Below are 16,064 nucleotides of genomic sequence, written 5' to 3' on the forward strand. Positions count from 1 at the left end.
GTCGTGATTTAGAAAGCATTGTTCTTTGCTTACCACTATTCGTGCATGCTGGCGGCAATGACATTCTCTATAATCTGACGCCGTCGTTCTTTTAAAAAATATTCGTTAATATTTTTGCAGCCAAATAATTGCATATCTTGGTCTCATACCATAGAACTTTTTTTTAAATATACGTATAATGATTTAGGCCTTTTAACAATCTAGTGGGTCGATATCTTGACCGGAAGAATAGAGACAAAATTGACGTTGCATTTAACTTTTAATTTATTGCACATTAAAAACAATGGGTCGAAACTTCGTCCCTGGATAATGAGACGAAATTGAATAGACATATACACAGTTAGAAATATGATGATCTTTGTTTTGAAATAGATATTCCGAAATAGTGATGCCTTTAAAAATATCAAATTCTTAATGTTCAGCCTCTGAAAATAGTTCCGTGTCTGTCAGAGTTTGTTTGATTATTTCTTACTCGGTTTTCGAACATCATTAATGACTTTCAGTTTTACTGGAACTAATGTTTCATTTTATGAATGTTGTTTCTAGTAGTGACCATCTAGTAGGTGGCTGGGTAGACTGGCTGTACGGTCTTCACTGGACGGATCGGGTACACGGGTTTCACTGGGTTAACAGGGTAGACTGGTTGTACTGACTTCACTGGACGGATTGGGTACACGGGTTTCACTGGGTTGACGGGATAGATTGGTTTTACTGGTTTTACTGGTTTCACTGGACGGATTGGGTAAACAGGTTTCACTGGTTTGACGGGGTAGATAGGTCTTATTGTATCGATAATTTTGCCTCCACAATATCTTCTTGTACATATGGTAGGCTGTTAATACAAGCGAAAATTCAAATACAACTGAATCCTTGTGAAATAAACAATGTCTTTCGGAACATATCGTTTACCTAATCAATGAGCAAGATTTTTTTATTAATTTTGAAGTAAATTGTATCTAAAATATTTAAAAAGTAGTAAATTTCTGTAGAATGAACAGAACTCAATATAATATAAATTAATCTACAGTATTATATCACAAACAAATAGTTGAGTGCTCTAATTTAAATTCTTATTGACCTTTTAAAAGAACAAATTTTTAATGAAAATAATACGAGCTTGTGAAATGTGTTCATTAATAATTTCATCAGAACTATTTCACAACACAAGCTCACAACACTAGGTCAAATAACAAAATTTCTTCATTTATTTCATAATCCTGTAAATTACAAAAAGTTCGCAAGTTGGATTTCTAGTTAATAAATACTTGTTATGCTTTCCAGTCGGGGTGTGAATTGTAACAGCCTGTGGACCGAATGCTTGAAACAGTAAGTGCAAATTTTGCGGATTAGAACCGAAATGATAGATTCTAAATGCGTTCCAAGATTATATAAGAGTACATTAATTATTTTTGCTACATTCAGGTGCTACAGAAGCTCATGACATTCTATTTCAATTGCTGCGAAAATAAAACAGTATTTAGACATACCCTGCCGTATGGACCCCAAGTACACGTGTTGCATCCATCATAGTAGCTCTGGCCAGGGTATACCGGGCGTCCCGTATAGTCATAGCAGTAAACTGTAAATATATAATAGAAAATTAACATATAAATTTGATTAAGGGTGAATACGTTCTACATGATTTCGACCATGTACCTTTTGGTACACATGTTGCATCCCTCATAGTCAGGGCCGGTTCAAAGATTTGTTAAGGGTGTGAAGTTTCTAGGGAAGTCCGGGGTATGCCCGACACTCCCCCCACCCACCCCCACCCCTCGGAAAATATAATGGTAAGTATACCTCAAATGCCGCTATCAGACGTATATTTAACATATTTGAGAATGAATATCTAAGACAATATCATCATTTAAATTTGTAAATTTTCGGTAAAAGTAATTTTACTAAGCTGGACTGCCAATTCTGCTCCAACCACTTCAGTAATTATAAATACCATTTATATAAAGTATGCGAACAGAGCGAGCAGAAAATTTGATTAAAATGACTGACACTTCAATTTTAGGATATCAAAAAAGATCATGCTTGTCGGATTTTAGGTGGGCGCCGTCTGCGCCCACAACCCCCCTTGAAACCGCCCGTGATAGTAGCTAATTAAGGTATAATGGGCGTTCCTCGAAGCAAACAGATATAATATAAAACACACCGAAATTCAATTTTATTCAAAGCTAAATTTGTTTTGCATAATTTTGGAACATGTTCATCTTGACAGACTCCTCCCTGTAGTATTCATGTAACTACTAGTATGAATCGAAACGGAGATTTGATACATTCAAAATCTTGCACTTTTACTGTCGGTGAGACATTGTGCCATTGCCTCGTTTCCAAATACTTGTAGATGTTTTATATAATCTTTTTAGTTCTGTTGGTTGATTTTGAAGCACGTTATCCATATACAATCTCAATGTAACTTCCTGTTTTGAACCAGACGACAAAGAAAGTAGATATGATGTATTGAATACCTCATAGATCAACACAGAAATTTGCTTCTTTTCTTGTTTAAAGAAAACTTTTACATATTTACACTTTATTCATGGAAAATTTGTCTTGCGTTTATCATTGACAAACATTTTAGAAAGTAATCTGCTAGAAGCCCAAACAGGGACCGAGCAAAATAACAGCAGGCTCGGTTTGATCGTGCACATATGCGAGGTAATGAAATGAGCCACGCTCACGCTTCCCCCCCCCCCCACCCCACACCCTCCCCCCATTCCCTAACCCCTCAACATCGACTTAAACTCATAAAGAAGAAAAGTTAAATGAACTTCATTATTCCAAAGACCCAAAAGACATATATAGGCCAAGTAAAAAGCAAAATAATTTCATGATGTAAAGACCGACCTTCAAGCATTGTTAAATTATCTCGTATGTATGTAGAACCTTCCCAACAGCCGATAACACTTACAATAAGTTACCGAGAATTTACATTTAACATTAACGTTTAGAAACCAGAAGAAATTGCACTCACCTTGTTTGATTGGTCGTTTTTGCTTCACATACACTGAAAACAAAGGAAGTAAATATCGTTATTAAAATGTTGAAGTATTGCTTTGTATTCTTTTATTTATAAACATTAAAACTGAAATTCTATGGAGCGTTTTCTGGAATGTCTGCTAATAGTTACAAACATTATGTTATTTATAATCAAATTTTGGATAGATGGTATTTATAGAGTTACAATTAATAGAAAAAAAAATACAATTTAATAAATGTTTTTATTTCTGTGGTATATTGAAATTCAACGATGACTGATTATCAATAACCAAATAATGATGATACTTACAGGCTTGTGCTACTACAGAACAGCCCAACAAGAAGCAGACGACAGCAAAAGTGTACATCTTTCGTAAGAAATTTGGGATTTTACGAAGTAATAAAACGAAGTGAAACTAAATCTCCTGTTTTTGTCGAAATGAACATCTCAACTTCTTATTTATACCCATATTGAGAGGAAAGTCCAAACATGTTTTCCTCAATACGTAGTTAATACGTAAGCTGTCTGACTGAAAGAAGAAGACAATAAAAACTAACGTGGTATTTTTTATGTGACCAATGACATCTGATATTAATGTTGCGGTCATACGAAAGCTTTCAAAATTGTGTCTGTATTAAACGTCACCGATATAACGTGCAATAGAACGAGCGTTATAACAATTATACTGTCTGTATGAATTCGTTAAGCCGTAACGTTGCTAACGCATACATTAATTACACTACATCGGTTCGCTTCGGCATTTTTGTATCGGTTAGGGTTTTTATTCAGTTACTACTTAAGATAATGTAATGGTAAGTGTACAGTATACTTTTTGTACAGGTTAGGATTTGGATTTTTTATTCAGTTATTACTTAAGATAGGGTTTAATTTCAGATTTAATAAAGATAATATTTTTAGGTCGCACTTCAGGTTCGGGATCACGAGCGATATAAGCCTGCAATTTGCAAACATTTTTTTTTTAAAGATAACTTTGACCAAATATCTGAGATCGAGTCACTTCATCGGTCAACGAAGTATCACAAAATTATATTTTTCCTTCCAAATGAAAATAAAAACAATACGTTTGCCTGGTACAGTACGATAAATAAATGGAATTTTATGTTACATAAAATCATTTATGTGCGGGTCCATTATACATTTGGGTACGAGAAATGGGTGCCGCATAATGAGCGGGTGCCGCAGACAAGTGGCGTGTGTCGCGATAGACGAGTGATATGCGTCGCGATTCATCACCATAATTCCAATTTCCTTTGTTTAAAGAAGACGTTTCGTGAACAATTATTATTCGATTTGTAGTCAATATTTGAACTGTTTCCAGGATTCTTGTGATTTTTCGGTAAAGAAATATGATTCTCTTCCCTTGGATCAAGAGGAAATCTTGGGAACATTTATAATAATCGTGAAATAGTGTTTTTCATTCCGAAATAAAGAACTTCCGAAACGTGGTGGACAAAATCTTATCAGTTTTATCGGTTTGCAGACAACATTTAAACCTCTTTCAAGACCTTTTATTTTGTGTTTATCAATGCACAAAATGATATTTGACCATTGGATGGAAAGGGAAACTTCTTTCATTTCTTTGTGAAGACGAATCGTAAATATTACTTTGTTAACAAAGGAACTTCCGGTCAATGGTGTTTCGTCAACAAAGGAACTTCCGGTCAATGGTGTTTCGTCAACAAAGGAACTTCCGGTCAGTGGTGTTTCTGTCAGAATGACTTTGAAAGTTTTACTTTATGGACATTCCTTTGTGGGAAATTTAAAATCTTTCATCTTAAATGAGTCAGATTGTTCATTTTCACTTAATCTTGACTCTGCACGTTTCATGGTGCAGTTTTCTGGATTTCCGGGAGCAACAATTGCCACACTGCGATCAGAGGCCTGTTTAGACCGTATAAGGGACTTTAAACCTGACATAGTAATCTTGCTGATTGGCACATGTGATCTTTATAATACATCGGTATCAGTGAACAAATTTTCAGCAGAGATTTTGGACTTTGTTGATACGCTTATCACAAAAGAACACGTGAAATACGTAACATTTCTTCAGGTTATCCACCGACGCCAGTGGACGGTTAGAGTTAAATACCCTGTTGATGTTCAGTGGTTTAATGCCCGAGTCGACAAGCTCAACCTTCAGCTTTATCACAAATTCCAATCACGACCTAAAACTAAATTTTGGAGAGTAAAGGGATTTTGGTCGGTCAATCGAGAATCGGCCTATGCAGCAGATGGCATACATTTGTCGCCCCTGGGTAACAGGAAACTGTTCAGCAATGTCCGGGCAGCGGTGGTGACAGCTTCCAAACAGCTGAATCAATAAGATATGTGTTGCTTTTTACCTTATAAAAAATTGAACATACATTTTTAGCTGTTATTTGTGCATTTATAGACAAAAAAGTAATATTTTTTAGAGGAAAGGTATTCAATATAATATATATTAACAGTAAAGTAAACCCTTGCTATTCCAGTTGTACAAAAGTAATGATGGATCTACTTTCTTGTTCGATCTACGGCAATCACAGCCATACTTAGTTCTAATTTGACAGACCCAGGCTAATTTGTCCGAAAGGCTCATAATACTATTTGTACAACTGCGCTATCCAGTCCGGTCATTTTATTGCAAATTATTGTATCAGCATTCATCCGGTTTACTATGAGTATGAGTACCTGTATTTCACAGTCCAGATCTCGGGGTCTGATGTCTCCAGACACATTGTCTGAAGGCCATATTTACTGGCATTTACTGACTATTGCATATCCAGACAATCAAGTCTGCTGAAGATGGAACAAATTTGTAGTAATTTACAATGATTTTTTCACAATAATATTTATCTTATCAGGTAAAGCAAAAAAAAAAATAAATAAAAAAAATAAATAAATAAATTACATCCATCGTTTGCGGACATGGTTGTCTGATGTTCCAGACAATGCATCATTGTCTGAAGACCAGTTTTTCTGGTTACAAGTTTTCTGTAGTTAACAATGTCTTATCCAGAGATCAGATCTGATGACGTTATACATCTTATAACACATGTCTAGGCTTTTCGAACCTCACATTCCAGATTGGAAATCTGATGTCACTTTACACAGTTTTCCAGACACTCACTGTCTGATGTTCCAGGTTTAACCCTGATGCATAACAACTCTACCTAAAAATAAACAATATAAGTCTACAAACAAGGGAAATGTCTGTATCTATGACAAAATGTAAAGAAGCAGTCTCAGAATAGCCAAATGTACCGGTTTTCTTGTCTTAATTTTTAGTCTGTGTTTTTTCAGGTGAAGGCAAAAAACAAACACACTCTTATTATGGATCGAGGAAAAAGACCTCGAAATACGCCAATTTGTCGAGGAAAGCAACCGTTCAAACAGACAATAGCCCGAATCCAGTGGCAAAGCCAAAACGGAAAATCTCCGTAAAGTCTAAAGACGCGAAAAAGTCAAAAACAAAACAAACTTTTCCAGCGAATGATAAACCTACATCAACTGTACCTGCAAAAGACAATAAACGAAAACGTCGTGTCCCAAAGCGATTCCAGGATGATACAGCAGTAACAGTCCCGGAAACAGACCAGTCAGAGTATTCCAGTGCAAGTGAGAGTGACAGTGACAGTGATAGCGATAGTGATAGAGATTCACTGTTTGATACAATCACAGAGCATACATCTATGCTGGCAGGTAATGGAGGTTTTGGCAATGGTTTCCAAACACCAGTTTCCACTCCCATTTCATCCCAAATATGCAAAAAATTAAAGAAACAGATATGGGCTGATAAATTTATAAATATGGCCGATTTGCTCCCTCAAGACTCTTTCGTCCCACCGTCTAACAATAGACAATTTATGCTACAAATGGACAATAGGTCTAATCTGAGCGTCACCCCATCTGTCCGTCAACGTAAACTTGGCACAATTGAAGCCTGGACCTCGGCATTTCTGAGGTTTGCGGCAATTTATACTGAGAAATTTCCAGCTGTTGCACCTACCCTCATGAAATATGGTGAAATTATCAGAGATTTAGCATCTCGCCGTCCGGGTCAAGCATGGCAGCAATATGACTCTCAATTTCGCCAACTCAGGAGTCATACTCCCGTCCCTTGGGACTCCCTTCATTTTGAGTTCTGGATGCGTGCCTGTACAGAACCATCCCCTACTACATCAGCCATGGTCACCAACCGTCCCTTTCGGAGTACAGGCCCACCGGGCCCAGCCAAACGCTTTCGTTCTCCCACAACATTCTCTTCAAAATTTTGGCCCAACACATGCTGGACTTATAACAGAAGGGGAGAATGTCGTCTCCCGTCCTGTAACAGACCTCACATCTGTGGTTTCTGTAAACAGCAGCACTACTCAGGCCAATGCATCTACGATAGCAAAGAACAAGCAGCCCAAGCCCTCCTTGGAACACAAGGAAAATCCCAGTCCTTTGCAGGACATGGTAAGCAAGCCAGTAAACAAACCAATAAATAGATTACCAACACCAGTTCAGGTCAAACCCCTTGCATCTCTCCTGTCAGGTTATTTTGACAAACAATATTTAATCACCGGTTTCACCTCGGGTTTTTCGTTAGCTTACCTAGGTGACCGCGCAGCCGCTAATTCAAAAAATTTAAAATCTTGTAATGAACTGCCGGCCATTGTTCAGTCAAAACTAGAAAAAGAATTGAAACACGGAAGAATAGCTGGCCCTTTCAAAGCACGTCCTTTTCCACATTTGAAGGTTAGCCCTATCGGCTTAGTAAGCAAGAAAGTTCCAGGGCAGTACCATCTTATTCACCATTTAAGTTATCATGAAGGCTCATCTGTTAATGACGGCATTGACCCAGATATGGCTACAGTTTCATATACAACTTTTGACGATGCTGTTCAATTGCTGTTAACATTAGGCCGGGGGGCATATCTTAGTAAGACAGATATAGCGGATGCTTATAGGTTAATCCCAATGCATCCGGATGACTACAGCCTACTTGGTTTCCAGTTTCTCGGGGACTTCTATTACGACAAGTGCCTTCCAATGGGGGCTTCCAGCAGCTGTGCAATTTTCGAACGTTTTAGTACAAGTTTAGAATGGATTGCGAAACATGTACTTCGAATCCCCCATATCATTCACATTCTAGATGATTTCCTGATAATGGGTCCTTCACACTCAAACCGTTGCAACGTCCATCTAAATAGCTTTGTATCTATGTGTACCTCTATTGGAGTCCCAATCAAAAAGGAAAAAACTGAATCCCCAAACACAACCATGACCTTTATGGGTCTTGAGTTGGATTCCTTACAAATGCAAGCTAGGTTACCTTCTGATAAGCTGTCCAAATTAAGAGAAATGTTACACCATATGTCTCAGCGTAGAAAAATTACTCTCAAAGATCTTCAGAGTCTCCTTGGGCTTCTAAATTTTTGTTGCAGTGTAGTTGTTCCCGGCCGGTCCTTTATGCGTAGGCTAACTGATCTTACAAAGGGAGGCAAAAAACCACATCACTACATAACACTCAATAGGGAGAGTAGGAAAGACATTCAAGCATGGCAGTTTTTTGTTGAACATTTTAATGGGAAAAGTTTGCTATTGGATGGCAAATGGTTAACAGACAAACAGCTCCATTTATTCACAGATGCCTCTGGTTCGATCGGCTACGGTGCCATCTTTCAGCACCATTGGTTTTTCGGGGAATGGCCTGAACACCTGCAGGCTCACAATATTACTTTTAAGGAACTTTTCCCAATCATTATTGCATTGGAAAAATGGGGGTCAAATTTCAGCAATAAATGTCTTATTTTGCATTCAGACAATCAGGCAGTAGTCCACATTCTTAACAAACAGACATCTAAGGATCCATCCCTAATGCATCTTGTCCGGAAGTTCGTCCTTTTATGCATGAGATTCAATATTCTTGTCAAGGCAGAACATATTTCTGGGAAACTCAATAACCTTCCTGATTTCTTGTCACGTTTACAGATCGAACAGTTCCAGATGTCAGCGCCACACATGGATCCAAATCCAACAGACGTTCAAAGCATAGTTCTAGATATCTGTTAAATAAAAGTGTTCTGGATCTTCTGAATCAGTCCCTGTCCAAGGCTACCAGACAATCATACAAACAAGCCTACAAACATTATCTACAGTTTGCTTCCCAATTTTACCCTTGTGAAGTGGTTTTCCCTATAACTGTTAATAGGTTAGCCCAGTACTTAGCAAACTGTTATGTTCAAGGCTTGAGTTATTCGACAATCCGCACACGGCTTTCAGGTCTGTCGTACTTTCACAGCATATGGTCACTAACAAATCCAGCAAACAATTTTGTCATTCGCAAACTTATGTACGCAATCAGGATCAAGGTCACTCAACCGGACCAGAGAAAGCCGATCACCATTAAACTTTTACAGGAATTAATCCTTGCACTTGACTCCCTTTGTCAGTCGTCGTATGACAAACATCTGTATAAAGCACTATATTTGGTCTCATTTTTCGGTTTGTTTCGAATTGGAGAAGTTTCTATTACCAAAACCGGTAAGGGTAATGTAATTTCCAACAAAAATGTATGTTTTTACAGAAAGAAACAGAACATAACAAGAGTTTCAATAACAATGAATAGATATAAACACTCTAAAGGTCAAAGAGCGATTGTCAATCTGGAAAAGAATTCGGTTAAATCACTGTGTCCGGTTGTTGCTTTAGAACGATTTCTGCTGCGCAGACCTGAAACATCAGGTCCTTGTTTTGTTCTTCAAGATGGTCGACCTCTCTATAGTGCAACCGTAAGGTCTTTTCTCCGGAAATGTATTTCTTATATTGGTCTGAATTCTCAAGAATACACTCCACATTCCTTCCGTATTGGAGGTGCTACTCACGCATACAATCTGCAAGTCACTCCACACCAACTGCAAGCACTTGGTCGCTGGAAATCCAGTGCATATAAGAAATATATCCGTCCTTCAACTTAAGGCTTAGACTTTGTACCTGCACATTTCAGTTGCCAACTGCCTCCATTGCCTGTTAAAGTAACAATCCTATATGATCTCAAGGCTAAGTGTACCTGACTGGCTTAGGCAGCAGGTATTAGTCCGTACTGTCAAAAATTATGTTTTTATACCTGACTGGCTTAGGCAGCAGGATTGATTCAGAACTGACTGGATATTGTGTTTGTGCACCTGACTGGCTTAGGCAGCAGGTATATATATATATATATATATATTTTTTTTTTTTTTTTTTTTTTTTTTTTTTTTTGAACTGCCAGAAACGATGTTTGTGTACCTGTCTGGCTTAGGCAGCAGGTAATGTTCATAACTAACTGATATAATGCTGTGTACCTCACTACCTGACTGACTTAGGCAGCAGGCAATTTTCATAACTGATTGATTTTATGTTTGTATACCTGACATGCTTAAGAGCAGGATTTATTCAGAGCTGACTGATATCATTTTTATGTACCTGTCTGGTTTAGACAGCAGAAATATTCATAATTGTCTTAGATTAATTTTGTGCACCTGACTGGCTTAGGCAGCAGGCTTAATTCAGAACTAATTGATATTATGTTTGCGTACCTGACTGGCTTAGGCAGCAGGCAATATTCATAACTGTCATATTATTTTTGTGTAACTGGCGGGCTTAAACAGCAGGCCTTATTTCGAACTGTTTACTGGCATATGATTGTGTTCTTTACACTCTTAGGCAACAATTTTATTCAAAATGACTGAAATTACATTTGTGTTCCTTACTTTATCTTTTTTCTTGGTTAAGATTCATTACTTTTTGTATATAACCTCCTTCTTCTACAAAATATTGCTAAGGTCACTAAGACATACCCCTACGCCAAGTGCTCATATTTGTCTGGCCGTAGTGCTTTGCTGGTTGGTCGACCAACAAACCACTGTGTGGCGGTTCAGTCGTCCAGATATTTCTAAAATGTAACATATTTGGTCTTTGTTAACTTCTGATATGTGTATATATGTTTTATGGCTTTATTAAAAGCCCATTTTCAACTCAAATGGTGTTTTGTTACTTTTCTCAATACAAGCTGCATATGAGCACTTGGTGATGGCCCAGTCAACATAAATGGAATTTTATGTTACATAAAATCATTTATGTGCGGGTCCATTATACTTTTGGGTACGAGAAGTGGGTGCCGCATAATGAGCGGGTGCCGCAGACAAGTGGCGTGTGTCGCGATAGACGAGTGATATGCGTCGCGATTCATCACCATAATTCCAATTTCCTTTGTTTAGAGAAGACGTTTCGTGAACAACCCACCACCTCCCCTAGTCAATCCATCCCTTTCATATTTCGATTGATATACATCTTTATTTTTATTATTTTATTAGTTTTTGTTTGTTTGTTTTGCTTTGAGTTTATATGAAATCCAGCCATTAGTATACCTATGACTGTACCATTTTCTAGTCAATTTTTATTTTATTTGGTATATATACATATTTTGTCTTGTTAATTTTGAAATGTGTATGTTTTATTGGCGGCGGTTCAGTCGTCCAGATATTTCTAAAATGTAACATATTTGGTCTTTGTTAACTTCTGATATGTGTATATATGTTTTATGGCTTTATTAAAAGCCCATTTTCAACTCAAATGGTGTTTTGTTACTTTTCTCAATACAAGCTGCATATGAGCACTTGGTGATGGCCCAGTCAACATAAATACTAAATTAGAAAAAAATATAATTATACACAAAATTTTACTATTCTCACGAACACATCCTATCCCCATCACCACCCCAAGATATCTAATTATAATTATTGGTCTCCATAAAACATATATTGTATATCATGCACAAAACTAAATGAAATGAAGTTGTTCATTTAGTTTTCTTGTAAATACACTAAACAAAACTTATAATTGGTTACGGTTTCAAATCGCAAATATTTATTTTAGTATGATTCTTCGTAATAAATTATGTTTGTAGCTTTAGCGTTTTTGTCATTTGATGGAAACTGTAAAATAATCATTTGCAGGCTAAAATCATATGAGCCGCGCCATGGGAAAACCAACATAGTGGCTTTGCGACCAGCATGGATCCAGACCAGCCTGCGCATCCGCGCAGTCTGGTCAGGATCCATGCTGTTCGCTATTAGTTTCTCTAATTCCATTAGGCTTTGAAAGCGAACAGCATGGATCCTGACCAGACTGCGCGGATGCACAGGCTGGTCTGGATCCATGCTGGTCGCAAAGCCACTATGTTGGTTTTCTCATGGCACGGCACATATTAAGATTTATCTTTCGTTGTATAAACACTGTAAAATAGTCCGCAAAACTAATTGCCTGCTTATAATATTGTAGATTAATATAATATCGGACAAACAAAACATTTCTTTGTATAATTGCTGGGAATTCTTTCAGTGGCATTTACTTCCAAGTTATACGAAAAAGGTTGAAATTTCAATTGATGTGTTTGAGCAAAACCTGCTTGTAAAACTGAGTTTCTACCTACACAAAATCTGTACTCAAAGTGCTTTATTAACTTTTAAATGATTATCTTAATTGAAATCATTATAGCTATTGAAATGTTTAGTGTTTAAGAAATTATGTATAATATTTTAGCACAATTGGCGTCGGAAAATACTGAACAAAGCACCGTCCAGAGGCATCTTGGACTGCTGGCATTTACCCGAGTATATATTTGGATTGCGGAATGTCTACTTTCACATTTTTGGGATATATCCGAATGTTGCATATGGTCGCCGACATTGTATCATGAAATTTGCTCAGTTAAAATGAGATATTTTCCGACTTTTTATGGTGTTGGCTTACTTCTAAAATCTGTATTCCAGTGTCTTTAAAAGCAACGCTCAGTTAATGATTACAAATTTTAACACTCAGGATAGGGTGTTTCGTTTTTCTTTTTTCAAAGTACAGTTGTTTAATGTTGCGTCTACTTTTGTGTAAAGAAAGACAAATGCCTGGCAGTACTTAAATAATAGGACACGAAGTCTGGCGGTAGATTTTCATATTGATATTAAATTTAATGTGGACGATGTGTTTTGACAAAGGGAAAGACAGGTTCTAAGGACGTCCCTCAGTGTATGTACTTTTGTATGCATAAGACTTGAATTGTACACGACAATATAGTACCGCATTGATAAGATACCGCTGCGGCTTAAACCGGTTATTATGTGCACGAAACCTCATTCTTAACTATCCATGTCCCAAAGACACAGAAAATATAACTGCGCCTGAATTTCATAAATCTTGTATTGACAGTATATGAATGAATTCCTTGCTATCAACGGAATTAACGCGACTTCTCAGTAGGATCTTACAAGTCTTCCTGGATTCCGTACTAATACGTGTAGTTCCCCAAAAATGTGTTAGGAGGGAGGCACATAGTACAACTCCTATTCGTACATGTCTTTCAGTCCGTTCGAATTTGTGTCATGCAGATCTCAAAAGGTATATGACACAGTCATTAAACCTTACAAGAATGCTTAAAAGTGTGTGTCACTGTATTTGGCCTATTGTCATGAAACTTGATAGGATGTGATTTCACTCGGGCAGACCAGAGAATGGCACTTGACTCAAACATATGCATTAAGAGCATTTAAGTTTGTCACACATATAACAATATGTCACTTCATCCAAACAAAACAAAATGCATGGTTTTGTGTACTAAACAAAATAGTAATAATTGTAAAGAACTATTTTTAAGTATTTCCAAGCAAATAATAGAAAATGTCAAGGTTCAAAAATTATTAGGTATTTATGTAGACAACACAGTGTCGTGGAATGTTCAAACTGAAACAGTTTGCACTAAACTTAACTCAAAAAATAGCATTGTTGAGACGTATATTGTACTATTTGACAGATGAAATGAAAAAGTTATTCTATAATGCATATATAATGTCAATATTTGATTATTGTTGTACTGTATGGTGTCAAGGAAATAAGAGTTCTTTAAAGAAAATAATGAAAATTCAAGGTTGAGCTACAAGAATAATTTGGAATAAAACGTTCCAAACAAGAACAAATGATATGTAAAAAGAACTTGGGTGGATGTCATTTAATGAAAGATGTAACTTCCACACGGGCTGTCTTATTTACAAAGCTTGTAACAATTTAGCACCTTCATATATCTCTGAAATTTTAATCTTTTCCAGCAATGAAACATACAATCTAAGATCTGCTGCTCATAATGACATAGTTATACCTAAATATCGTACAAATTATGGTAAAAAACTTTTGTTACAATGGTGCAAATATTTGGAATTTAATACTAAATGAAATTTGCTCCAAATGTTCTCTAACATCTTTTAAAAAGAAATATCAAATGTATATCTTGCAGTTGACTGCCTTAAGAATCTCTTTGTTTATATCAGCTGAATTATAACTATGCCATTTTAATATAATTGATTATTATAACTGATTAATTGCCAAAATGAAAATTGTATAAATGGATACTTAAAGGCAATATCTATTTTTAGGGGTATTTGTCTAAGAATGAATGTGATATTAATAAGGATGAATGTGATGAATTAATTAGGTTATGTGATAGTGTAAATTGTATTTGGATGTTGTTGTTTTTCAGAAGGCCACATTTAAAATTAAGATGTACATTTGTACTTTGTACTGATCTATATCTTCATGTGCTACCTTCTATAAATAAACATGTTATTATTATTATAATATTATTATTATTATCATCTCAAAAAGTTTTTAACCTTCAGTTATTGGACTTTTTTGGAATGATGTTCAGCATGTGAAATTGTGCACTTGGGATTATGGTTCTTTTCTTCGTTTTCTGTCTCTTTTAAATTTACCACCATACCAAATTGTTTCTTATTCTTTCAATTTCGTATCTTGTGTTTTGATGATATTTGTAGTGTACATACCTCACCCCCGATGGCTCACAACCCCTACCAAAGGTAATATGAAAGTTAATTAGTCTTGCATTGTCAACAATTGCCATATGACCGTACTGTGACAGGAAGTGGGGTACCAGTGTCTACATATCTAGTTCACAGCTTTTCCAAACAGAAACTATTGCAAATTCAGTTCAGACCTAGGGCATCTAGATGTCATGGAAAAAAATGCCTCCGTCATGTTTCGAAATACACCATACTGCGGGTACCAACATTCGTATATAAGTGCTTGGCGTTAGGAAATACGTTAGGAAAGAGTTTTTTATAGCTCTTGGCTTTCTTATTTATCTTTTGATGCCTTCTAAGCTATAGTATTTGTGACAAGTGAACCTGGACAAAAAAATAACCAAGAAATACAAATTTTCGAAGTTTAAAAGGGCCATCATTCTGACAAAATGCAAGAGAAAGTTATGGTTCTAGACATACTTACTAATCTAATGATAATAAACATGTGTAGAAAGTTTTATTTATATTTATATTTGGGTTTTACGGCGCACCAACACAGTATATGTTATATGGCACCAAACAGGACTACAAATTTTGGTTTTACATCTCATTTACATCAAAATAAAAACATGAGGTATGGAATCAAAATTTGCATACTTGCTGGATTCACAGAGTTACAGCAAAACCAAGTGTTAAGACCCTATAAGTCGCCTCTTACGATCATGCAAGGGTAAGGGAGTGGTTCCAATTCTTTTCATACACAGATCGTCCCAGAACCACATGGGGCGTGTAGAAAGTTACAAAGCTTACAAAGCTTATGCTATTAATGTCTCTTATGGATACCGTAAATGGCTTTAACTTAAATATCGAGTTAAAAACAAACATTTTGGCTAGCGTAAATTAGATTTTAAAATTCGGTATATTATTACGATATAAAAAAAATGTCTTTATATTGTATGACCATTCTATGAATAAACCTATATTCAGATATATTTTTTCTCGATATTGAGCAATTTCTCTTCGAAATTGACATGTTGTGTATTTCGAAATATTATGGGGATAACAAGTTAACGAATATGTATTTTGCACAAACGTTCCCACAATATAAAGATACTTAAGTCGTTGAAACTCAGATTCAACGGATGGACTTATTTTCTTATATTCTCCATCTGTCATCGGAGTTAGAATTGTTATATAACTGGATTATATACATACTAAGGGACACAACAATGCTGCATCAGCAA

The 16,064-nt window shown here is 36.2% G+C and overlaps 1 protein-coding gene across 1 annotated transcript; it reads left to right on the forward strand.

Moving 5' to 3' along the window:
* The first annotated feature begins 4,559 nt into the window (after window positions 1-4,559).
* LOC123544660 (uncharacterized) lies at window positions 4,560-11,965 on the forward strand. The gene is made up of 3 exons (XM_053532461.1): window positions 4,560-4,703; window positions 6,293-6,691; window positions 8,969-11,965. The coding sequence occupies exons 2-3, from the start codon at window positions 6,682-6,684 to the stop codon at window positions 9,952-9,954; spliced, it is 996 nt and encodes a 331-aa protein (XP_053388436.1). The 5' UTR covers window positions 4,560-4,703; window positions 6,293-6,681; the 3' UTR covers window positions 9,955-11,965.
* Window positions 11,966-16,064: the final 4,099 nt, after the last annotated feature.

The sequence above is a fragment of the Mercenaria mercenaria genome, unplaced genomic scaffold, assembly GCF_021730395.1.
Source record: "Mercenaria mercenaria strain notata unplaced genomic scaffold, MADL_Memer_1 contig_1264, whole genome shotgun sequence".
Classification (NCBI taxonomy): Eukaryota; Metazoa; Mollusca; class Bivalvia; order Venerida; family Veneridae; genus Mercenaria; species Mercenaria mercenaria.